The sequence below is a fragment of the Vicia villosa genome, unplaced genomic scaffold (genome assembly GCF_029867415.1).
Source record: "Vicia villosa cultivar HV-30 ecotype Madison, WI unplaced genomic scaffold, Vvil1.0 ctg.000606F_1_1, whole genome shotgun sequence".
NCBI lineage: Eukaryota > Viridiplantae > Streptophyta > Magnoliopsida > Fabales > Fabaceae > Vicia > Vicia villosa.
The window spans coordinates 748,058-775,882 of record NW_026705278.1 but is presented as its reverse complement, the minus strand read 5'-3'; the positions used below and the strand labels follow the sequence as shown (position 1 = coordinate 775,882).

At 36.8% G+C, this 27,825-nt stretch overlaps 1 protein-coding gene across 3 annotated transcripts; it reads left to right on the top strand.

Annotated features, from left to right (window-relative positions):
- The first annotated feature begins 11,930 nt into the window (after positions 1-11,930).
- LOC131629821 (pumilio homolog 6, chloroplastic-like) lies at positions 11,931-27,734 on the top strand. 3 transcript variants are annotated; one of them, XM_058900620.1, is made up of 10 exons: positions 11,931-12,119; positions 13,529-14,229; positions 14,499-15,856; positions 15,945-16,086; positions 16,188-16,295; positions 17,610-17,822; positions 17,906-18,016; positions 25,199-25,393; positions 26,487-26,655; positions 27,432-27,734. In XM_058900620.1, exons 2-10 carry the CDS (start codon positions 13,591-13,593, stop codon positions 27,452-27,454), a joined length of 2,958 nt encoding a protein of 985 aa, XP_058756603.1. In that variant the 5' UTR covers positions 11,931-12,119; positions 13,529-13,590; the 3' UTR covers positions 27,455-27,734. The 3 variants fall into 3 exon arrangements, with proteins under 3 accessions (XP_058756603.1, XP_058756604.1, XP_058756601.1); XM_058900621.1 differs by having other exon boundaries at positions 13,488-14,229; XM_058900618.1 differs by having other exon boundaries at positions 13,485-14,229.
- The last annotated feature ends 91 nt before the right edge of the window (positions 27,735-27,825 follow it).

Here is a 27,825-nt window from a genome sequence, read left to right as displayed (position 1 = left end):
ACTTTTTCTTACCCTTGTGGGTTTCTTGCCAAAAGAAACCTATTATACTATGTGATTCCGACATCGCTTTTCACTACACTAAAAAAAGATGGTCAACTCTCTAACCAAATTAAGTGTGATCCCATGTTAGTTTGAGAAATTCTATATTATTTAAATTGAATTTTATTTTTAAATGTATAAATCATTTTACAAAATTGCAAGTTGAATTGTAGAATTTTTTTTTTACCAAGCTTCAACCTTTATTTTCTTCATATCTTAGTTTATTTATTGTAAAATTTATAATTATTTTGTTGCAAAATTTATACTGTAAGTATTAGAAATTTATGTTGTAAGTATATTCAAGAACTTTTTTTTTAAATCATTATGTATAGAAGAGAGAGAACGTGACCAAAAGTTAGAGAGAGAGAGGGAGTATTAAGTTAGGAGTAGCATGTATTGTGAAAATATTTGGAGTGTAAATATAAATAAAGGTAGTGTTCCGGACTGACCTTATAGCTAGGCATGACCCAATCCACCTCTACACTCAGGATGGCCCAATAGCCTTGGCCCAATCAACTGAGGGCAAAGGAAACCCCTTTCCTCCTGCCCCTCTGTCGAGGACACACCTCCAGCTGGCCCGAGGACGAAATAACATCATTACCCTCGGCCAGACCTACATCTATGCCAACAGCAAGAAATTTGCTCTTCTACCCCATCGGGGACAAATGGTCATCTGCTAGCTGGGCACCTCTGCCGCCCAGAGGTACCTTTTTGTCTGGTCAATGGTTAGTTTCGGACAGCCTCCCAGGATTCCTAAATGTACTCCTAGAATCTTGGCAATCACGCGTTTTGGGTCTAGATCTACGATCCAGCCCAAAACGTGGACCAATGGCCAAGCGCTGCGGGCAATATAAAAGTCCTCTCATTTGAGAGGGCCAGGTAACACATTTTTCAAACCCTAGAAACATTCAAACGTATATGTGCTTCTGCTTACTTGATCATCAAAGTATCTTGCAGGTACGCCCATTTTTCTCCTCATCGTCATCATTGTGCAAGACGTCTTTGGCCCACCTTCTGGTTCTGATCAACCAGTAAGATCAGGTAGTATTGAAAAAATAATAAATGTTGCATTGGTATTCTAAAGAGACAATTATTTTGAGATATGAAAAAAAGTAAAAATGAGACACTTATTATGAGACGGAGGGAGTATTTTTGTATGGAATAAACTAATAATTTATAATTTAATTAAGTATTTTATGAGTTTATTTGGAAAATAATGTAAATTATAAAAAATACAATTTGGGCTTAAAGTCCAATTTCTAATTTCTAATTACAATAATCCAATGCACATGATGAAACTTAGCCTAGAGTGAATGAACTTTATAAACATTTATGCTATTTTTACAAAAAATGATGTGGGACTTCATTGATTAATAAATAACTTTCCAAAACATTGTTTCTTCTTCTCTTATCTTCCAACTTCATTGTAAGATGATAGAAAATTCAAGAATTCAAATGGGAATCTCGTAGATATTGAAACTAAACACTTCTCTATAAATTGCTTCACTTCATGATCATTCACTTTAGCAAGAGCAACAACCTTTATACATTGAATCAAAACACATGAACACAAGCTAAGATTGATGTCACACACGATAATACTCATTACCGTATAGTTTCATATTATGAGAGTTCATTAAATGTGTGAAGATGCTCTTGCTCCAACATTATTATGTAGCCAAATAATAATTGTATTTTCAACGAGACAACCCAAAAAGTCAGAGTTAAACTGACACTAAAAACTGTATAAACCTTATTTTTTTGATATTTCGACTCAACTCATTTTGTCGTGCTAAGGACCACTATATGTAAGATTAGAGAGAAATGAATAATCAATTACCTTATATAAATTTGAAAATAAAACTTATATTAAGCACACCACTCGCCTAAAAGACATTAGTATTACATTTTCTTCCCCTCATGTTACAAAATAAACACCCTTTATAATTACAAAACTACACATTTCTACCATTTTGTTCCTCTACTAAAAAAAAGCTTGTGTTCCTTAATATTTTTTCTCACCAAAACAACTTTTAATTTTTATAAGAAACTTATTGTTATTTCCTTCACTTTCATTAAGTGATTGTGTGACACTATCATTTTTACGATCATGAGATTGTTGAATGATTTTTTAGTACAACTTTTAAATTTGGTGCAGACTCCATGGCTTTCCAAAAACTATAATGTTTGGTCATGACAAAGTCTTTACAAGATCTTTTTGGAAGCAACTTTTCAAGTTAAGTGAGACTACTTTGTGTCATACCCTAAAATTTGCCCGATCAAATCTACGTCAATTGATTCATCAGGGGTATTAAATTAAGGGTCATGGGGTTTAACATTTCGATTGTTAAACCCACTCTCTTATAAAAAATCCTGAATTGAAATGGGGTTAAAGTTATAAGGTACTTGGGCTCAGTCGTTTGGCCCATCTATCTTATTTTTTTTGGGGGTTCTTTAGTCACTATAATTTATTTTTATATTTGCTCATTTTTATTCAACTTACCATTTGATTTTTTATCATTATTATTAGAATTATTATTTTTGCAATTTTACTAACTATTATTTATATCAATTTAAACATTATTATTATTAGGACTATCATTAGTATTAGTATTATTTAAAATTATTAGTAATGTAATTAGTTAATTAGTTAGTTGGGCAATAAGCCCATTAGGTATAGAAATACCCTAAGTGGACTAATATAAATAGAAATATTTTCTAACAAATAAGGGGAGGCCAATTCACCGTGCAAAAAGTGACCGCAAAAAAACCTACCTTTCATCATCTTCACGTACATAGAACAATCAACCCTATTTCTAACCCTGCTTTCACGTACAAAACGTCAACCCTTATACCACATAGATGGTCAATTCATTTTCTTATTCACAAACCAAAACCATTTTCATAGTCGAATATGTCATATTAACCTTCATCGCCACACTCTGACAATTTCTAACCTACACACTACAATCACTACACAAATCATACCTATCAATTCTCACAAACATTGTACATAAAACCATATTTTACACAAAATATCTCAAATAGCCATCATCCAAAACTTTGAACCTTTCACTAACAATATCATCACCAATCCTTCAAATACTACCATAGATTTCAAACCTTCATTACCAAGCACAACATCAATTCAAGAATATCAAACCAAAGTTCACAAATCTATACACTAACAACATTCCAGCAACATGAACCAAAACATCATTATCAATATATTCCAAGAAACTAATTCAAATCTAACATTATATATCTTCCAATGAGTAATCGCACAAAATTAGAAGAACTTGTTTTTGTTTTTTTTCAGATCCAAAGGAAGAGTTGAAGAAGATACATCACTGTCAACTAATGTGTTCCGCAACCGACGAATCTCCCTGCACGCCTCAGCAACACCGCCACACGCGGTACCTCGCGTCGACTCCTTTCATCCAGCTCCGATCGCAAAACCGACCCACGCACCACCGGGTCACCTCTGCGAATCCGCGACCACCCCACGAGTCCGCCGGTGGTCTCCTTAATCACCTGCGACAGCATCCGTCGTAGCCCCCTGCTCCGATGGATCTCACCGCGCAGGAATTTCTCTGCTCACGCGAAGCACCCGTGTCCCTCAACGAATGACATCGGCGAAGACCACCATGGAAGAATCAAAATCGGCCAAGGTTCGGTTGAATCGCACCATCCACAGAAAGAAAAAGGGGATAATGACTTCAATATTGTGGGTATTTGGCTGAGTTGGAAGAGAGACATCAAAGAAGAAGATAATAACGCGTTTTCTTCCCGGTCCATAATTGGCCAATTCCAGATGCGTGGGGCCCGCCTGGGATTGAATCTGAATTTATATTTAGTCACAGGATTTAATAGCTATTTATATCTTTTGCGTTGAAAACTAACAAATCAATTGGCGCAGCATATTGGTATAAAGGAGCGTCGGTGACTGGCAAAACCTGGGTTCTATCCCTGGGTATTGCATTATTTTGTTTGCTACATCTGGTCCAAAGATCTGGTGCGTGCGGCATGTGAGAGCTCATCGTACACCCTCATCATTGCACCATAGGATGAACCGACCCTGAGATCTAATGGCACTGGAGCGTCGCCCTACCATACTCCCTCAAGGGCGCATAGCGCATGATTACTACCCAGGTTTTTCATACAATTTTTTTATTTTATTATTTGAATAATTAGTTTAATATTAATTATTATTATTTAATTTAATTAGGATTAGAATATAAAATTAGGATTAGGGCCAAGATTGTAATTTTTCCCAATTATTCGGTTATGTCGATTATTCGACTTAATTGATTTAATTAGTTTTAATTAATATTAAATATCACAAAAACCCTACAAAAGTCTATTAAGGAGTTAGGGTTTGCCCAATCCCATTATCATTTGGGCAAAAATATTAATTTTAATTTAATTAATTCTTGAATAATTCCCTCCTCGACCCGACTAAATCTATTAGTCGCACGAGAGATAAAAAGATACACAATTTAAAATACATTTAATTTGCTGCCCGCGACGATCGAATCTATCGATCTGAGTAACCAACAATGCCCCATTAATCTGTTAGCTATACTGATCAAATCTATTGATCATCGCATCTAACGGTGACATATTAAATCAGGGTTGTACGCCCAAACAAACAGTCAAAACACATTAAACCACGACACTACGGATTTTCATCCTTTTCAATCAGGCAATTCAAAATGCCTTTCAAATCACAACTTCCAAAACTACGACAGACCATTCAAAAAAAGCCTTCAAACACTTTCATAATCAATTCAAAGGCGTACAACCCTATGCCCGAACTACGTAGACTCTGATCCTCCCTAAGGAGGTACGTAGGCACTTGGATAACCAAGACGAGTCCCCTTCCTCAAAACCTCCATTTAGTTCAAATCTCAATTTTCACCCTATTCACTTCTTTAGCTATTAACCTTAACTTTTAGCCATAAAACTTGACCCTTAGATTCAAAGCCAATAGGAAAGGGTTGAGGGTGCCTAACACCTTCCCTCGACTTGATTATAATAACTTACCCCGAATCTCATAACTGCGTAAGGTTTCCTATTCGCCCTTCAGAATAGGTGGCGACTCTAAGTCTTTATTTTTAGGGCAGGTTGCTACACTTTGGCTATGAGTTCAACCTATCATCCATAATCAAACTGTCATATGTAGCGGTTAATAAATGTGTCGAGATGTATTTACGATGTTTTACAGGCCAGATTCCTCAGAAATGGTCTAAGTTACTCAATTGGGCTGAGTTTTGGTACAACTTATCCTACCAATGTAGTATTGGCATGACTCCCTTTAAAGTAGTTAATGATAGATAGCCTTCAATTCTTCTCTAATATAAAATTGTTGGAGTTGATTCAACGACCTTGCAAATGCTGCTCACTAAAAGGGATCACACCTTACAGCTTCACAAAGCTAACTTACATAGAGCTTAACCGGTCATGAAGAAGTATGCAAATGCTAAGAGGAGATTTGTTGAGTTTCAAGTAGAGGATATGGTGTTGGTCAAACTCCAACCCTACAGATAACATTCATTGGCCTTACACAAGAACTAGAAGATGAGACTTTGATACTTTGGACCATTCCTATCATTTAGAGGACTGGTGTTGTAGCTTATAAAGTTTTACTCCCACCATCTCCAAAAATCCACCTAGTGTTTCATGTTGTTAATTTGAAGTTGTGCAAAGGAGATGATTATACTCAGTATTTGCCTCTACCAACTCACTACTAAAACTGGTCCTATTTTACAACCCGAGGTAGCAGTTGATTCTAGACTTCTATTACAAAATGGTGTTGAAGTGCCACAAGTCTTGATTAAGTTGTATAATTTGCTTGTATCTGAAGCTCCTTGAGAAAATTTGAGGGAATTATCTCATAGTCATCCCAACTATAACCTTGAGGACAATGCTAATTTTAAAGGACAAGTAATGTTATGAATAAGAACAAAGAAATTATCACAATAACTACCTTTCATAATGAAGAATAACACGTGACACATGATTCATATTCTCACGAGCCTAGACGTGAATTGAGGACTAAATTCTCTAATAGAAAGTACACTGCATACATCCTTGTATTAAATTTAGACTCAAGATAATCTTGTTAAGAGGTTGCATATGTGAGTCATACGATAGAGAATGTTATTTAGGAAGGAAGAACTACACTTTTTCTTGGTAGGATGACAAAATCATGCATTGTATTTCACTTGTCATCCTAAAAAAAAGACAGAAATAATGTTTATATTTATACCTTTGAGAAGAAAGAATAAAATTTACTTTTAAGAGTATAAAAGAGAGCAATGGAGTTTATTTTTTATTTTTATTTTTTCAGTAAATTATCTCTTTTTGGAAAAAAAATGCAAATAACCAACTTTTAAAAAAAATTACAAAAAAATCACCTTTTAAAAAAAATTACTTGGGTAACGAGGTTTGGGGGTGCCCTAGACATAGGAGCCACCCCCCATGGCGCAAAGGTTCAAAAAAAAATTTCATGTATGCACCACCCCAGGTGGCGCCAATGTTGAAGGGAAAATTAGGATTTGCCTTTTGTGACGCCTATGTACATATTTTGTACATAGGAGCCATATGAGATGGCTCATATGTGTTGGGGTTTTTTCTATAAATATACCCCCAATCCCTCTTTATTTTTCACACCTTTCTCTACCATTTTCTCACATCCTCTCTAATTTTTCTTGTCATGGAAGCCTTGTCGATTTTTAAAAGAGATGGTCATGTCTTTTTCTTAGCTGTGAAACCGCCGATTAAAATGAAATTTTGGAACATTCATTCCATGGACCATCTGAAGAGGTCGTTGATTCGCTGGTTAGACGAGGAGTATGAAGCTGGTGAAAGCATCAGACGAATTCAGAGGCAGAGAACGAGGACGTCAATTATCATGGAAAAACCAAACGTTGGTGGGTTGAAGTTAAGAACGACATTGATGTCATGACCATGATGCATGACACATATGACATTTTTTTGATGGTCGTGTCGTGAAAATGTAGTTGTTTTAATGTAATTAATTTATGTATGTGTTTGTTGTTAAGCGTTTTTTGTGTTGTTGTTGTTTAGAGTTGTTTGTATTGTTGTTATTTATGCATTGTTTGTGTTGTTCTTGTTTAATCTTTGTTTCTATCTGTTCAGTTATAACTTCAATATGTTTCACGATTAAATAAAGTCTAGTTGATTTTACAAAAGATAGTACAAATAAATGACATACAGTTATTGGTTGGTGGAGGTTAATCCACGATTAGGACAATTATTTTTATTGTGTCCGACCTGACAGCATATGCTACACTTTCCATTTTTTATGATCATCCATATTAGTTCTAATATGCGTGCTGTTGGGTCGACCCTTTTTCTTTCTTCGCATCATATCATTATGTCAAACTACTCTCCCCTCATACGCAGACCAGTATCCCTCCTTTGCCATCATTGGAAATGCATTGTTGTATACTCCGAACAAGGTGTTGGTCTTGTAAATGGGAGATAAGAGTGTTAAGACATCTCGGTGCGCATATGAACATGCTATTAAGACATGGGAGCAAGGCATGCGAAAAGCTTGAAATTTTCCACAGTCGCACCACCCTTATTCCAACAGAACCTTGTACTCTTGTCTCGGCAGGCCCTCATTATGGTCAATTGTTTCTTTGACACTGAAGGTGCGGTTGAATTTGGTCGAAAGCTATAACTTGATGACTATTGGCTTTGGTTGATAGTTCTTTCATAAATTTCATTGGAATTTTTGCTGAACAGTTGTCTTGATTCTGAAACTGCACTCAACCATTCACCTCTTCTTGCGAAAAGGGAAGTCATCCTAAAGTAGGGTGATCTCACCAAAACAGTAATTGGAAGGTGTCTGAGCCCTTAAAAACACCATTCACCGGCTCCACAAGATATGTAGTCATTTTCCCCCATTGTTGCCCGTTGTCGTAAGCCATAGTCTATTTCTCTCTGGCTAGATTATCATTCCATCTGTCTGCATCCGGATTTGACAATACGATTTTACGACGATAATGTTGGAACGTTTGTTGAGTTAATGCATATCCAAAATTGACAAGAGTCTTCCGAAGAACCTTATCCTTGATCTCCCGCATGAAATTTTCTACAATATGTCGAATACAATAGACATGCGTTGAAGGTGGGTCGTGCCAACCATTTGCTGAATTATTGTACGCACTCTCGATGGAAGCATGCCTATCTGAAATCAAACAAAGTCCAGGTTGGGGAGCAACATATGTCCGGAGCTTCCAGAGAAAGAAACTCCAACTCCCAGCAGTTTCACCTTCCAGAAGAGCGAATGCAACTGGAAAATATTACTGTTTCCATCTTGTGTAACAACCATCAATAAGGTGGCCCCCTTGTATTTACCGTATAACCAAGTGCCATCTATTTGAATAACTGGTTTACAATACTCAAATCCTATAATGCAATGTCGGAAAGCCCAAAATAGTCGATGGAATATCCTATTTCCTTCAACACACGTTCCGTCGGGAGAATGTGTTAGAAGTATTTCTAAAATAGAAACGATTTCAGGACCATAAGTCTGAAGCGCAGTCAAGAAACGTAGAAGTTGTTTGTATGAGTCTTCCCAGTTTCCATACACAATTTCAATTGCTTTGGTTTTTGCTAACCACACATTTCTATAATATGGAGTATAGTTGTATGTTGTAACGATATAAGAGATTATCATTTTCACCTTTAATGACGGATCGTTGCTCACAGGAGGTAAGATTTCTTGGCATATAATATCATAACTTAGCTTTCGATGATCTTGGGATAAATTTGTGTTTATGCATGTGTGATCTTGGGAAATAGACCCTATCACCCAGGAATCACTTCTCTTCCTGTATGATGCTGCCAGCCTACATGCATGTATGCCTATTCTGCATCCTATAGCTATGTCTGTATGCAAGCTCGCCACTTGGTACCCATGCAAAAGACATCAACATCCACCATCCCTTATATAAATACCCCCTTCAATGAACTCATTTTTTTATCAAACACTTCATCTTTCTTCTTCACAAACACTTAAAATTTTCAACTTCCAAGCAAGTTTCAAAGTTCTCAAAGATGTCTCAACTTCTAACCATGGGTGAAACACACAGAGGAACTAAGGCAAACCTTTAGACATTTGTAAGTTCATACATCTATTCTTCTCAACATCTATAGTTATATGATGTCCATACTAATTTATTGAAACATGTTTTTTTAGGATGTTTCACGGTTCTGTTGCCGTTCTCACAGTTATGTCGCTCCTGACTTGATGATAGTTCTGTATCTAGAAGCATGTGGCTTTGGACATGTGATCAATGTTTCCAACAACACCATTGATACAAAATTCATACTTTCATTATTAGAGCGATGGAGACCTGAAACCCACATGTTTCATCTTTCAACAGGTGAGTGTACAATCACTCTAGAGGACATCCACATGTTGCTTGGTCTTCCGATTGATGGGAAGGCGGTTAATGGGAGTGTCCAACATGCAAATGAACTATGTGAAAAGGTGTTGGGCAAGGATATGATTATGGCAGACCGGGGTTCAAGGGGCCAAGGTTTCAATCTTAAGACCCTTAAAGAGTATTATGAATCTCTTAAGTTAGACGAGAACTCAACTAAGGATGATATTTTCCTTAAAACTAAGTGTTACCTTATGATACTGTTTGATAACCTCTTATTTCCAGAGTCGACAAGTAATACTGTCAATTTTTTTTATTTAAGTTTGTTTGACAACATCAATAAAATTAGAAAGTATAGCCGTGGGTCCGCCATTTTGGCCATGTAATATCAATCTCTCTGTAAGAACGCAAAAAATGATACTTGCACATTCTATGGATACACGTTCTTGCTCCTAGTATGAGGTTGGTGGAGAATGCCCACACTAGCCCCTACGAACAACGACAACTACATGTTCCCTTATGCAACAAAATAAGTTTATAACTCTATTTCAAGTTTTTAACTATCTTATAGAAAAATTAGAAATAACATGTTCCCTCTTTTTTTGTTTAAGGTTTTGTTGTACAGGGTTGGATTAGAGAAATAATCCAAGGGGGAAGATCTTATTGTATCAACAACTTTTAGATCACCTACGACCTCAGGATGTATTACCACTGAACTTTTTATGAATCATATTTATATTATCAACCATCTTCCAAATAATATATTGTATTTTTTTCATGCAGTTTTATTGGAGACCATATCTGGGTCTCTAACATGAGCCAAACCCTGAGGACGAATTTGTTTGGACTGCGACAATGCCTATAATAAGGTTCAACATTGTGGAGATGCACCTGACTGACCGTGTGAAACCCCAGTTTGGCATGCATCAAGAGATTCAGGCTCCACCAACGTGTTTGGGCGAATGGCATCTCAAAAGAGTGAATTACCAATGGGATGTTCAAGATTGGAAAATGTTTACACCCGAATGCTGTAAGATGTGGAAGGAACGTCACCATCATGTTCTCCGGTTTCCCGTTACCCCATTTCTAATGCATTCAATTGAACAATACATGAGTTGGTATAGATCAGTTAAAACCCCCGAAATGCATGTGTCAGACCCGTACTACTTGCACGACCCCCACTAACAAATATACAACCACCAACCACTGCAACAACCCCAACAAAGTCAACAACGCCAACAAAGCCAACAAAGCTAACAAAGCTCACAAAGCCAACACCAAACTCAATACCAATACATTTACCAAGTAGATTATCAAACTCCGTACCAACAACAACCATATGGCTTCACCCAATAAGAACAGAGTCAATACTTCAAACACCTCACGGCGGGCCCCTCCACATCTAATCCTAGTCCCAACATGGGTTCAGATGATGAATACGACCCACGCAACCCAATAATCCTGCAATCGTCACTTTAGCGTAGCAGCCAACAACAACCATATGGATACACCACACCCCAACCAACAATGCCTTTTTACCAAGACAATTCAAGTGCGGGGTGCTACCAACTATATATGGCTACCCCCACCACCACAACAAAATTTTGAGCGCATGGGGAATCGATTCTTTGACAGTGGGATTGAAGAGTACATGGACAACGAGCGCATGAAGGGGCTAATCCAAAGTCCACCTACCCAAACACAACAAGAACCTTAAATGGGTAGGGGTCGACAAGGTGTTCAACGAAATCGGGTTGCGCCTAGGTGCAGAACTGACGGTCATTACAATGACAATAAGCATTTGAATATTTGTAATTTTTTTAAAAAAAATTTGTAATACATCTTTTATCATTAATATATATTTCCTTATTTTTAATTATTTATTAAATATTTAATTTAATATAAAAAACAGAATTAAAAAATTTTAAAAAAATATATAAAAAATATTGAAATTTGGGCATATGCGCCACCCACATGACAACCCATTTTGGACTTGCACATAGGCGCCATGGGGGATGACGCATTGGTTAAAATGTTAACACATGGGCGCCATGGGGTGGCTCCTATGTGTAAGGTTTCCCAAAACCTGGTTATTCACGTGATTTTTTCAAAAATGTGATTTTTTTTGTAATTTTTTTTAAAATGTTGGTTATTCAATTTTTTTCTCTTTTTGGTGCATATTAAAATATGTATTTACATTATCATATTACTCCTGTTTGTTGTATGAGCACTATACTACAATATTTTTTGATACAAACTATAAATACCAAATTTAAAACTCATAATATTCGTTCAGTTTTCCAAGTTTGTCCCATTCTGCCTCACCTCACATCACATGACACTCGACCAAAGCCAAACAGAAGTAACAAACACCAAAAGCGTTACGTGGAATTACCAATTTCCATTTCCATTTATTTATTATTAATATCATATCCATTTCAAGTAGAAAAATAAATAAATAAAAATATCCCATCCTCGTCCTCAGCAGCACACACTTTACATTGACGCCCCCAATACCAAAACAATCAAAAACTCAAACACATCAATTTCTCAACGTCATCACCACCACTCTCTCTCTCCCCCCCCTCTCTCTCTAGGGTTTTGTAACAGTGATTTTCATTTTTCACTACTAAGCTTCTTCTTCTTCTACAACTCCAGGTTTCAATTCTCTCTCTTTCTTTCTCTCTTTCTCTGAACTGTGAATACATGTGCATGCATGGAGTTTTCTTTAGCTGTATTCTTGTTAGTTACGGATATCGATTCTCTTTCTATGATTGTTTGTTGTGTGAATATGAAATTGCGTGTGATACTTGCTTTGCTTGTGATGATTATCATGAAGATTTTTTTCTCTCACTATTTTGGTCAACGTGAAAGATGAGAGATAATAATTGTTAGTTTGACCAGTTAAATAAGTTTTTTTTTTAATTTTTTATTTGTTTTTGTTGGGGATTTCACTTCAATTTAGTGAATATTTGTTCTTTGTGGTGCCTGAATCAAGGAATGAATTCTGCTCATACAAGCTTGTGTAGTGAGCTATGTAGTACAACACAGTAGTGACACGATGACACCGGTAATAATTTGAAAATATAAATAAATTGAACGTTATCACAGGTGTTGGCGTCGTGTCGGTGTCGACAGAACACGAACACACTATTTTTTTAGAGGTGTCTACTTAGGTAGTGAGAGTGAGAGTGAGAGTACTCTTAATTTTGTTTCAAAAGCATGCTTAGCTTAGCTTAGCTTTGTTACTTTTTTTTCTTTTGGGGCTGAATATGGTTTGGGGGAACAATATTATATATTCAATCTTTTGGATATTATGATTTTTCCTGTTTTCGTCTTATGTTGTCCGGATATTATGATTTTTCCCATTTTTTCGTCCTATGTTGTCTGGATATTACGATTTCCCCCATTTTTTCTGGTGCTGTTTGTGTTCAATTGGAAAATGGATGGATAAGGCCGCTCTTGGCATGTTTGAGGGTCTACTTAGTTATACCTTTGTACAACTAGGAATGCTACTAACTCACTCTTTCGAAATACTTTTCAACACACTATGATTTGTCCGTTTTTTTTTAAAGTCAACACATTTGGCACGGTAGTTGAGCTCTCTTTTTTATAAAATATGTTTCAAAGATGGACCGATTATAGAGTGAAATCGAAGAGTACGTTGCTAGTATTCCTCTTAATATAACTTATGATTACATGAAATGTTTGTTGTGATCATGTCTACGAGAAAGGTTGCACTTAGTATCACATTCAAAGCCTCAATTCAATATGATGTCAACGCTTTCATATTTTCTTTGAATAATCACTAATCTTATGAACAAATACATTTTCATCATTTAACTTTATGCTAATTGGTGTGTCGCTTAAAAAAAATTGAAATTTTATCTGCAAGTGTTCAAATAAAATAACTTTTGTCACTACTCACGGTGTTAACTAATTCGAATTATAGTTTCTTGAGCTGCACCTATATACTTTTCTAGTTTTAACTTTGTAATACTAATATTATATATTTCATATTAGAAGTTTATGCTGATCCAACAATTTTTGGAACACACGCACTTTAGGAGACAATGTCATGTTTCTAATTTCCATCACAAAAGAAGGGGCAAATTAATCTTCCAGTAGTATGGCAACAGAGAGTCCAATTAGAATATCAGAAGCTGGGGGGAAATGGCCTTCTCATATTGAAGCGTCAGCTTTTGGCACACCACCTCGTAACATGGGGACAGAAGATTTAGGTATTCTGTTGAAGGGCCATAGGTTCCGTGGTAGTTCAAAGGATGTGGCACCCAATCGTAGTGGCAGTGCACCTCCCAGCATGGAAGGCTCATTTTTGGCCATAGAAAACCTACTGCCACTTCAGAACACCCAGGATGCAAGCTTGACAACTCTGAGCAGGGCTGTGAAAAATTGTGAATCTGAAGATCAGTTACGAGCTGATCCAGCTTATTTGGCATATTACAATTCAAATGTCAACCTAAACCCTAGACTTCCTCCTCCACTAACTTCCTGGGAAAACCGCCATATAGGGCATCATATTGGTAGTTCTAGAAATAATTGGGGATTGCCTTCTGCAGATCATAGAAGTAAAAATTCCTTACATTTACCGCAAGCAACTCTTTCAACACACAAGGAGGAGTCTGAGGATGATTCGTCCCAACAACAGGCACAGGAAAACGAATCAGTTAACGTACATGGAGTACGGCGTAGACAGGATGCAGCTTCAATGGCATCACAGCAAAAAAATGTGGTTGATTTAATTCAGGTGATTATTTTGATATCAACTTCTGAATTTAGTGAATTTGGTTCACTTTTCTGCACTATTATACATATTCAATTCCTGCTCATATTATTACTGTTGAATAATATATCTGTTACATTTGGTTGCTTGCTGTATTTGGGTAGTATCCTGCAATTATGATATTTTCTTTTTCTCACGCTATAAGTTGTTACATACATAGCTCTTAGTTGCTCCTCCAGATTAAAAATGTGATTGTGAATACAAATGCTTTTGTTCAAAATTAAAATTTTCAGGAGGATTTTCCTCGCACCATGTCACCTGTATATAATATGTCTCTTTCTATAAGTCATGGACTGGTGGATAAACCAATCGAATTAGAAGCTGCTTCCAGTTCTTCTCATGACCCTCATGTTACTGCAGTAGAGTCTGCTAAACCTACTGCAGGTGTGGTTGATGTTAGGGTGTCATCAAGTGTCGATGTCCACTCCCCTGTTGCAAGCTCTTCAACACTTGGATCCACAGCTAGCATGGGTTTTAGTAACATAGATGTTGCAACTGTTGCATATCAATTAAAGACACTTAATGTATCCAATCTTCCAAATTCAGAAAGCCTGAGTTATGAAGAAAAATTGAAGACTAGCTACCAGAATAATATGATGCAACAGCAGGTATTCCCGCAACAAAGCAGTCAGAGTGAAGTTCCTAGTACCAATTCTCAAAGTGTAAACAATGCTTACGTTGGAAGGGAACAGTTTGCTCATAATTCAAGCAAGTTGTCTGATGTCCAGCCACTACTTCAGTCATCCGGGTTTACACCTCCTCTATATGCCACAGCAGCAGCTTATATGGCCTCTGTAAATCCGTATTACACTAATATGCAAGCCTCAGGCTCATATGCTCCTCAATATGTCGGTGGATACACTTTAAATCCCACAGCTATTCATCCATATATTTCTTCATACCCTCCACATGGTGCTGTGCCATTTGTTGTTGATGGGGCTACTAGTTCTAGTTATGCCCCGCTAACACCAGGGGTTTCGACCGGGGGTAGTATTTCACATGGAGCTGAAATGGTACAAGCAAACAAGTACCTTGGGCAATTCGGATATCCTGTACAGCCTTCGTTTGGTGATCCTATTTACATGCAATATAATCAGCAAGCTTTTGTAGAGGGATTTGGTATTTCTGGTCATTTTGAACCACATGCACCTAGAGCAAGTGGTGTTAACCAAATGAATCCTTATGATTCACAAAAAAGGCCTGGTACTGGTGCTTATTTGGATGATAAAAAATTACACGAACAGAGAACTGGTGCTAATATGAACTCAAGAAGAGGTGGATTATCAGTTCCTAGTTATTTTGGACCTATGCCAAACACAGGCTTTGTAATGCAGTATCCAAGTTCACCACTTTCTAGTCCAGTTTTGTCTGGATATCCAGAAGGAAGTCCTGGCCTTTCAGGAGGTAGAAATGAAATGAAACCTTTCCCAGCATCTGGTAGAAATGGAGGCATGTTATCTGGATGGCATGGTCAAAGGTCTTTTGACAGTGCTCAAGACCCCAAGATTGTTAACTTCCTTGAAGAGTTGAAATCTGGCAAAGGTCGCAGATTTGAGCTATCCGATATTATTGGACATATCGTTGAATTTAGGCAAGTAGTTTTCTCAGCTTTCTTTCCACGTATCTAATTGACCAAATTCTTGGTTTTGGAAATTAAGTTCACTGTCTTTTACCTCCAGCGCTGATCAGCATGGAAGTCGATTTATACAACAAAAGTTGGAAAGTTGTGGTGTTGAAGAGAAGGCGTTGGTGTTCAAAGAGGTTCTTCCACATGCTTCTAAATTAATGACTGATGTATTTGGTAACTACGTAATACAGAAGGTGAATTTTTGGAAGTGATGTATATTGTCGATAACTTTTAAGTACCTTAGAGTTGCCTCCAAATCTGTTTTGGATTAATTTGTCCCTTCTCTTATGTTCAGTTTTTTGAGTATGGAAACCCTGAGCAGAGAAAGGAACTTGCAGATAAACTTGCTGGTCAGATACTGCCTTTGAGTCTGCAGATGTATGGTTGTCGTGTTATCCAAAAGGTATGTAATTCAAAATGGCTCACGTAGCTTCATGATATTATTATACATTTATTTCACCGGCATGCTTGATAGGTAATGACTATTGCAATCTGTTTAGAATTTAGATGTTAAGCATGGATTAAGTCTGTATGACTGTTTCTGTTTTTGAATCAGTGCCTTCAGATAATTTGAAATTCAGAACTATTGATGCTCTGTCCATATTCACAGCCTAGTTTGGGACTGGATTCTGTTTTCTCAATTTACAATCTGAAAATGGGTTGTCTGACCATGTAAAGTTGTAAATTTACTTTTATAGCCAAGTTATAAATATTAACAGGACCAATCTGTTCTGATAGAGTCGGAGATACTGCTATTATTATTAATAGGATAAGGTTTAGTTATTGTTGTTTTTTGTAACTAAAATTATGATTGTGGGCTTTGTTGTGGAAAGAAACAAAGAAAGATAAAGTGTAGACTTGATCAAGTTGAATAAAATGCTCATTATGTCTGCAATTTAGTTCCATAAAATAGAAAAAGCACAAATGCGAAGAAACGTGACACTAATAAACCTATATGTTAAAGGGGTTAGTAGAGATCACCTGCACCCAGCCCAAGCTGCAGATGTTGGGCTGATTTGGTTCTGCGGGTTGGGTTGGGTTGGGTCTGAAATCACCCAACCCTCACTAAATGACATGTCAAGCTAAATTTCCTCTTTCTTTCTTTTTCTTTTTTTTTTTGTTTCTTATGGTTACACTGCTCAACTGTTACTAACAAATGATAATATAAGTGAAATTATTGTGGAGATATGTTGTTCCACTTACATACTCTATTACATAATTAGTGGAATAATGTCATCCCACAATCCACTTATGAAAAGCAAAAGCAAGGCTAGCTTGGAATGATAATGTTTAAATTTTGGAAAACAATGCATTGGCGTTGTTGAATACATTGTTTTCCACCTGTTGCCCCTGTCTGTGTAGGTTGGGTTGTAGATTTTTTTTGCCTCGATCCACATATGCAGTTTTGTACTCAAGTTATGAGGGGAAATTTTATTGTGATCCTCTGTGAGGCTTAGATCAATTGCACTTTGTACTCAAGTTATGCTATTAAGCTATAGATACCTTTGAAATTTATAATTCTATTTCTGTTGAAGAATGCATAGTTGCATAATTCAGAGTAGGTGGTCTACTTTCATATTCTTTGTTTTCTATTAAACTGCAATTGTTTGGTAGTGAATAAAGTTGAAAATAGAGCAAGTCTTGGCTATAAAACAAGTATTCTATTATAAGTAGACAGTAGACACAATGTTTTTATATTTGTTTTATGTCCACGCAGGCACTTGAGGTTATTGAGCACGAACAGAAAGCTCAGCTTGTTCGTGAGCTAGATGGAAATATCATGAGATGTGTTCGGGATCAAAATGGGAATCATGTAATACAGAAATGCATTGAATCTATACCCACCCAAAAAATTGGCTTTATACTATCTGCATTTCGTGGCCAAGTTGCTAATTTATCAATGCATCCTTATGGTTGTCGAGTCATTCAGGTATTGTTAATGCATTCCCTTTCTCGTAAAGATGCTTCTTTTTGTGTCATGCATTAAGTAGGAATGAATAATGTTTCTCGCAGAGAATTCTAGAGCATTGTACAGATGAGGTTCAGTGTCAGTTTATCGTGGATGAAATATTGGAGTCAGTTTGTTCTCTTGCTCAGGACCAGTATGGTAATTATGTTACCCAGGTTAGTTGCTGGCTCTTCTATGTCATACTTTGATTATTAACTTCTGGTGTTTCGGGTGCATATTAGAAAGGCCTAAAGGGTGCATATTAGAAAGAAGATGAATAGTTGGAGGAAGATATACATTTGATGTCCGTTCTATCTGTAGCTTATGGTTACAAGTCACCATACCCTATGAAATTGCTGACTGTAAATATCATGATTTGTGATAGTCTCAGCTATCACTTATATTTTTATTGTAAATATTTTAAATTTTATTTCCTCCGGTTATTCTTTCCGTTAATTTCTTCCGAAGTGCTCTCGAATCTTGTTAGCTGAATAACTTTTCAAGACTTTTGTTCCCAAATTTAACTATCACAAGGAGTTTTGCGCTACAAAAGATTGCTTATATTTGATACAAGTCTAGTTATTTTTGGTTACAGCTTATAAGAGCAAAACCTTTATAAGAAACTTCATTATCTAACTTCTATACAAGGAACTACAGACTTCCTTATCTAACTACTTTACTCTCATCTCATCATTGTAGAATTGCCTTCTTCCGCTTCACCAATACTTATTTATGAAGTATCTAATTTTTTAATTTTTAAATAAAACTGCCTATTCTATACGGCTGGAACACTTGCAGCATAAGGGGTTCCAATAAACTTATAAAGTTAAGAGTAGTGGGTCTTATAGGCTAGGTAGGCTCAAAACTTTCATTTTAATTAATAAATTAATAACCTACCTAATCCATTAGTGTGTGTTCAGCGCCATCTTTTCTTCTCATATGCCATGCGCCGCACCCTCAACATTTTCTCACTGTGTTCTTGTCAACAATTCTTGGCTTCATACCTTTCTCATTATTATTTCTCGTATATATAAAGGTTACAAGGCTATATCGGTAATTACACTAAATAATTACATTTAAACTAATTCCTATTCACATCCCCCCTCAAATTGATGCTGCTTGTCAATGAGCATCAATTTGCTAACAAGAAACTGATGACGTGGACGCGGAACAGCCTTGGTAAGAATATCTGCAATCTGCAACTGAGTACTGACATGAGGAAGTGATATTATTCTGTCATCATAAGCGTCACGGATTGAGTGACAATCAACTTCAATATGTTTGGTGCGTTCATGAAAAACATGATTCGCAACAATTTGGATGACACTTGTATTGTCAGCATAAAGTGAAGTTGGCTCTATTTGAGGAAATCCAAGTTCAGCCAAAAGACCACGAAGCCAAATTATTTCAGAACAAGCAGCAGACATGGCACGATACTCAGATTCAGTAGAAGATTTAGAGACTCTCGCTTGTTTCTTACTTTTCCATGAGATCAATGAAGAGCCAAGAAACATGCACCAACCAGTGACAGATCGTCGAGTATCAGGGCACCCTGCCCAATCGGCATCACTATAAGCACTCAATTTAGGAGGAACTCCAGTGGGAAAGAATAAACCACGATGAGAGCTTCCCTTCAAGTAACGAATTATACGACGAACTGCTACCAAGTGAAGGTGGCGAGGAGAGTGCATGAATTGACTTACTTGTTGAACAGCAAATGATATGTCAGGGCGAGTAATAGTCAAGTAATTAAGGCTACCCACGAGTTGACGATACAATAAGGGATCGTGCAACAGATCACCATCATCACGATGATATTTAACATTAGCCTCAAGAGGAGTATCCACTGGATTAGCCGATTGCAGACCAGCCATAGAAATTAAATCTGTGGCATACTTGTGTTGATGGAGGAATATGCCCTTGGATGTAGAATGAACCTCAAGACCAAGAAAATAATGCAAATTACCAAGATCTTTAATATGAAACGCTGCTTGTAACTGCTGTTTAAGGCTTTGAATGGAAGCATGATCAGAACCAGTAATAATCATATCATCAACATACAGAAGAAGTAGGACAATTCCAGTAGATGTTCTATGAATAAATAGAGAAGAATCGTACTGACTCTGAGTAAAGGAAAACCCAAGTAGAGTGGAGCGAAATTTTTCATACCATGCTCTAGGCGCTTGTTTCAAACCATATAAGGAGCGTTTGAGCTTGCACACACCTTTAGATGACGGAAATAAACCTTGAGGAGGAGTCATATAAATATCTTCCGCCAGGTCACCATGAAGAAAAGCATTTTTCACATCTAATTGATGAAGAGCCCACCCGTTAGAAGCAGCTATAGAGAGTACCGTACGAACAGATGTCATTTTGGCAACCGGTGCAAATGTCTCATCATAATCAATTCCATATTCCTGCTTGTTTCCTAAGGCAACCAAGCGAGCCTTGAAACGGTTGAGGGACCCATCAGAATTCAATTTCACAGAATACACCCATTTGCATCCAATGGGTTTAACATCAGGAGGACAAGAGACAATATCACATGTGAAATTCTCTTGAAGAGCTTGAAGTTCCTCATTCATTGCTTTTATCCAACGTACATCTTTAACAGCCTGTGAATAGCAAGTAGGAATAGATATGCTAGAGAGTGTGGCAGTCAGAGAAGTATGTGAGGAATCATACCTGTCTGGTGAATATCTATCTGGTGCTCGAGATATTCGACCAGAACGTCGTGGTTCAACCGTTACAGGATCAGGTGGCGGTTCAGCGTCGGGAAGGGGTGTGGGAACCTGCTGTTTGTGTTTTCTGACATATACATGACCTGGTTTATAGCGTTCTATAGATTGAGGCATAATAGAAAACTTAGGAAGAGTAACAATATCATTCATGACAGGAGAAACACATGGAAACATAAACTGATTATCAAAAAATGTCACATTCCTAGAAATGCGAAAACGATGGTTAGTGACATCATAACACACAAATCCCTTATGAGAGTGACTATACCCCATAAACGCACATTGAACAGACTGCGCTCCAAGCTTATGCCTTTCAAATAGAGGTAAGTGAACAAAACAAACACATCCAAAAGTATGTAAATCATTATAATTAGGCTGAATTTTAAAAAGACGAAAAAAAGGAGAATCGAGATCAATAACCGTAGAAGGAAGACGATTGATCAAGAAGACAGCTGTGGAAAGAGCCTCCACCCAAAATCGGGGTGGTACAGAAGCTTGAAGAAGTAAAGTGCGGGTCACATCAAGCAAATGACGATTCTTGCGTTCTGCCATCCCATTTTGTTGGGGGGTATTGGGACTAGATCGCTGAGACAAAATGCCTTTTTGTTGAAGAAATTCTTGAAACTCACGAGACATGTACTCACCACCAGAATCAGAGCGAAAAATTTAACATTTTCATGAAATTGAGTTTCAACATATGTCAGAAATTTCTTAAACATAGAAAACACTTCAGATTTAGACCGAAGAAAATATATCCAAGTAAAACGACTATAATCATCAATAAATGTGACAAAATATTTATAGCGAGCATGAGAAACTACAGGAGACATACCCCATACATCACTATGAATCATTTCAAAACAAGAGGAAGCCCGATAAGCACCAGACGAAAAAGGAAGTGTTTTACTTTTAGCTAATTTGCAAACAGAACATGAAAGAGAGGCATTAGAAACAACATTTTTATTTCCCAATAAACCATTTTTAAATAAATGAGATAAAACAGCAGAGTTAGGATGACCCAATTTTCTATGCCAATCCTCATAAGAATTCAAGACATTATTACAAACAAGAGATAAATGACTAGAAATAAACTGAAGTGGAAACAGTCTTCCCACTTTAGGCCCCTTCGCAACCACCTTCCCCGACACCTGTTCCTGCACAAGGCAACCATCACGAGAAAAATTTACATTACAATTATTATCAACCAATTGACCAACAGATAATAAATTGGAAGCAAGTCCAGGTGCTACAAACACATCCCGAAAATCAGAGTTGAGGTCACCAACATTCGTGATGGAGAGAGCATTACCATCCGCAATTTGAATTTTCTGATTACCATGGTAAGAATGTAAATTGTGCAAGTATTCAGAAGAGGCTGTCATGTGATTGGATGCACCAGAATCAAGAAACCACGGGCAGGAAATATTCGAAGACTTACCCTGAATTCCCAAGGTTGAAAGAGCGGAAAGTACCATCTGTTGGATTATTTCAGGTTGGAGAGCACCACCATTAGATGGATTGGTGATGGAAGGACCAACTGCAGAGCTTGTACTAGCAGGAAATGCTTGCACCGAATGTTGTGCTGATCGTGGAGGACGGGTGGGACAATCAGAGATAATATGGCCCCGCTGCTTGCAATAATTACAAAACTTCTTACTGCAACTCTGAGCAAAATGTCCAAATTGTTTGCAAGAGAAACATTGGACATGTCGAATATCACGATCTTTACCTCTACTCTGAGGAGCATATGCAAACATAGCAGACTCAGAAATGACAACATCGTGAGACATGGATCCTTGAGTAGCAAGACGTTGTTCCTCTCTGAGAAGTTCACCAACACATGTATCTAAAGAAGGAACAGGATTCCTATTCAGCAAAGCACCTCTGACAACCTCAAATTCTGCACGAAGCTTCATGAGAAATTGATCTCGCCTACTAGTATTGTAGACCTCTTGGACATCCGCGAGAGAACTCTTGGGAACATCAACATGTATAATCGCAGATTGTTCTGTCCACAAATTCAAAAAACCAAAATAATATTCTTGAACAGACAGATTGCCTTGTTTGTAATTGGCAATGTCTAGCTCCAACTGAAAACGTTTAGCCGCGTTGTCTAGGTTATAGATACGCTTCAAGTAGTTCCACATTTCTTGGGCAGTGGAAAAAGATCGCAAATTATTAATCATGTGAGGATCAATAGTACCGAGAATCCAAGTGATAATCTGAGCATCTTCTATTTCCCATGCATCTAAGTCAGTTGTCTCTAACGGTGCCAAAGAGACATCGTCCAAGTGACTCCATAATCCTTTCCCTTTGACATACATCCGAAACTGGAATTCCCAAACACGATAATTCTTTCCGGTAAAACGAACACAAATATGATCTATCTCTTCGGAAGCCATAATATCAGAGATGACTTAAGAACAATTTTGTTAACGTAACAATTTTGTTAACGTGAAACAAGAAACACCAACGGAACACTGAAGAAAATACTTGCCGACACCAAATCAACACCCCAATTCAGGATACTCGCCGACACCAAAGTCAAAACCCTAATTCAGAATACTTGCCGACACCGAGTCAAAACCCTAATTCAGAATACTTGCCGACACCGATACGATAACACGATCAAAGCAAACACGATTTGTAAGCACCCGAGATTAGAATCGCAATCTTGGAAGAGATTACCGAGAACCGAGATGATTTCAATTACCGAGAAACGAGATCTACCGAGACGATTTCAAGAGCGACCCAGTGGGGTGTCGCTGAATAAAGCCAAGATTAACCTAAAACTCACAGGTTTGATCGAAAACCTACTGATACCATGTCAACAATTCTTGGCTTCATACCTTTCTCATTATTATTTCTCGTATATATAAAGGTTACAGGGCTATATCGGTAATTACACTAAATAATTACATTTAAACTAATTCCTATTCACAGTTCTACACTTCATCTTCATATTCTACTGCATTTTCTAATTGTAACCAAAGTACCTTTATTCAACAAATTGATAGAGAATATCGAAGGAAGGGAAGGGTTTATATTTTGATTTCTCTGTGCTACAGTGGGGAAGTGACAACTAGAGATGAAAGAAGCAAATGAAATTAACCAACTTTCTTAGTCTGTACCGCCAATTTTACTGGTTTATGCATGGCTTTCCGGTTTATATCCTGGTTCTTTTGCATGACGGTTTTTAGGACTAAACGGACCGGACACAGGTCCAGTTTTGATTAGCTTGATTTTGCAGATGGCTTTAGAGAAGTAAAGGGTTGTACTTCATGTTCAAGCAACCATATTAATAAATAATGGAAACCAATAAATATGATAGGTCAAACCCCAAGGATATGCATGGTTTGTTATTAGAATTAGACATAATTTGCAATGGGATTTGTGACATCATTTGGGTCATGTAGCCAGCCAACTTCACTAATCTGAAAAGGCACTACTTGGGTTGTAATAAAGATGGTTACAGTGAATGTATGGTGTTTACTAGTAGTTTTTCCCCCATGTAATACAGGTTGAATGAAACTTTATGCTAGGTATCACTTGCAGCCAATAGAGGAGCAGCCACTGTGTGGGGGCGGCTACTGGCCATCATGGCGAGGTTGGGAGTATCGTGGATTAACGGGGAAGCTGCAATAAGCACCTCTGCGAAGCAGAAATCGGGGCACATCTTGCCCGTGAGAGTGATTGTTGCGAAAAAAGTCTATTTTGCCCTTAAAAATTGAGACTTTAGAGGGGTATTACGGATATTTGGCATGCAAACCCTACTTTCTTCTTCCCCTCTTCTCTGCGAATGCATGAATGTCTTCATCCTTGCTGTGAACCACATACCATCTTCCTCCTTCTTTTCTTATGTTCCTATTTTTTCTCCAGTTTTTCTATTTTCCCCACTGTTCCTCTGCTCTTGTTTTCATATTATTATTTTTTCCCTATATTTTGTTTTATTTTTTCTCTATTCTCCCTCAGTTTTTATTTTCCCCTCAGACCTTTCTCTGTTTTTTCTTTTTCCCCTGTTGTGACTTTTTGTAGCTCATGATATTTCACGAGTTTTGAGTTATTGTTTTGATTTTACATTAAATACGTGTTTACAATATTCTTCGTGTAAAATCCTAACAATAATTAAATTGCGGCCATACCGCTATCCAATTTTGGAGTCGGCCGTTCCATGCCCGGGGTTTGACATCCTAGATTTTATGTTGTTTTCTATTTCAAATCTCTTCATTTTATCTTGGTTTGGGACTTTATTTGTTGTAATGAATGATAACAAACTTTCTTCCCCCCAGCACGCGCACGCGCACACACACAAAGTGTATTCTGCCTTTGGAAATCTTTGTAATCAGTTTCTTATATATAAAAAAACCATAGGTGGCAATTAAACATAATATAGTCAGAGTTTGTTGTTGCATTTTCATGTGAGAATATTATGTTTTGTTTACCATTCATTCATGAATTTCCACAATGCTTGATTTGATGTAGATTAATTCTGGGTTCAAATGACTAATATAACCAACTACTTTTAACTCTGGATCTTGTTGTGATTTGCTGCCCTTTCATATGCCAATTTTTTTCAAAGATTACTTAAGTTACAGTAATTATCTTGTATCATCACAGCATGTGTTGGAGAGAGGTAGACCTCAAGAAAGGAGCCAAATAATCAGCAAGCTGTCAGGACATGTTGTTCAATTCAGCCAGCATAAGTTTGCTTCGAATGTTGTGGAGAAATGTCTGGAGTATGGCGATCCCTCTGAACGGGAAGTATTTATTGTAGAGATTATTGGGCATGATGGACAAAATGATAATTTATTGGTAAGTTCTAACTCAGTAATGCTAATTACAGGCTAATTATTGTTCAGAGTTTTCCAATACCCCTGTTGTAAGTCCTTAGAATCATGGAACAATAGCTAATGCTTGCTTAACAGTAATAAGAGAAATGAATTTGCAAAAAAAAAAAAAAGGGTTCAGCAATAGAATAAAAGGTAATGGTGTGTAGTCTCACTGTATTATATATTTGTGCTTATCAGTTATCATGGGGCAACTAACTAAGCTTTCCATTGAGCTAGTAATACTTGGGATTAAACCTTTGTAAGACCTTCATACATCCAGTCACTTGCTTCCCCGTGGGTAAAATGACCAAATCTGAAGTCTCATTTTGGTCATGGCTCAACAGCTGGCCTTTTCTCCTCCGTGGCCTTTCTTTAACAACCATCACTAGTTTAGGAAAAACACTATAGTATCGTACTCAGACCTTAATCATCTCCATCCCTAGTCAGAGGCATTGATGCTAGATTTAGAAGACAAAAACAAGCTCAATCAAAACTTTACCTTTTTCTGTTGGGAAATGAAAAATATCTCTTAATTCTTGACTCAGCCTCGTTACGTGAGGTGGTTAAAATATTAAACTTAGTTATCCACTTTAGTCTCAACTGGATTTATTATTATACCTGGAAGGTATGAATTGGTAAATAGCTGTAATTGATGAATCTCTTGCTAATCAGTCATGTTAATAAATGTATCTCAACATAACATGCTACCCCTATCTACGTTAAGTATGCTATCTTTAGAATTTCAGTCTTAATTGTTTCCCTTTCTCTGAATAGAGTATATCTGAAAACCATTCTAGATGTACCTACATATCTAGTTTTTGAAAGTTCCGCAACATTCTCTAGTATCCATTTTTTACATTACTCAATTTTGGTATAGTAGATTTTTTGATCTCTAATGTTGGTAACATAGATTCTTTGATATTTAATGTTTGGTATCTTAAGGTTGAAATCTCTTAAGCATTACATGTAATGTGAATAATGCTTAAAAAATCTGATAGTTTTATAACTGGTGTGAATGGATGTCATTTTGGATTTTTACTCTATCTTACTTGATCATATTTTAATTTTCATTGTAGACGATGATGAAAGACCAATTTGCTAACTACGTGATCCAGAAGGTTATTGACATCTGTTCTGATAATCAGCGTGCAATATTACTCTCTCACATAAGAATCCATGCTAATGCTTTGAAGAAATATACTTACGGAAAACACATTGTGGCTCGTTTGGAACATCAATTTGGAGGTGTGTTCTTGTACTCTGTTTTAAAACTTTGTTACATTGGCAAAATTTAATAAAAATTGTTGCTACCTAAATACCTTAAAATTTAAATGACTGGGTTTGCTTAGTTGAATATGTGGAAATTAAGGAGGAAATCCTAATGAATGCTACTGCACACTGGTCTGATGCAACAAAAATGAGGAAAATAAAATGTTAATTTTTACTGTTTTTAAACATGTTCTCTGTTATCTAATTTCTCTCACTTTCCATCTACTCTACCAGGAAAACCTTAAATCTACATATGTAACTAACAATTAGGTTTCATCTGTCTTCTATTTTGTGTTTTTCTTTTTCAAAATATTACTATTGATAATATCCATTGGATTAATCTTACAGTTAGGAGTTTTTAAATAGAAACTAATCTAAAACAAGACAAATAAAGCACTAGTAACATATTATTTCCGACACCTGATGGGATTGAGTTCGATTCAAGTAGGACCTAGATCCACATGAATTCCATTCATTCATGAAGAGTGTTGCAAAGAAAGTGCATTGTTACTTGCTAGTTGCTAGCATTTCTCAATCAGAAATTTCTCTAACAGAAAATTTTAGCAAAACAAGGCACTGCTTGGTAAAGTTGTGTCTAAACACATCCACCCTGTCTTCTAGAGTGGAAAAAAAAATCGTAAAAGGACGCCGAATGGAGCATGAGAAGAAAACACTGGTACCTGTATTATGATGACTTGCTATCATGCACCTATTTTATGGCTTCTTATCATGTACTTGATTTTTGCATGCAGAGAATCAAACACCCGATTCATGATGAGATTCTAGAGGAAACATGAATCACCGGCAGTGCGGTAGCATGCTAACCCTACTCTGCTGATCGCCGATTGCCAGAAATAGCCGAGACATTGATCTTTGGTCCTGCCAATGAATATTATGTAGTTTTCTATTCCTGTGATTTCATAACTGCACCTTGATAGTTTCAGGAGACATTGGTATATACATGTACACTGTAAAACCTAATGTAATTATGTCATTCAAATAATTGATGGAAATGTTTGAGTATAATTATTTAGAAAGAAAACGCTTGATGTAAACTTTACTGTATCTTAGATACTTAATGTGTGGTTGGTTTTCCTAGAGTTCTGAACTCAATTCATTGTTATATGAACACATGTTTTCTGGTTC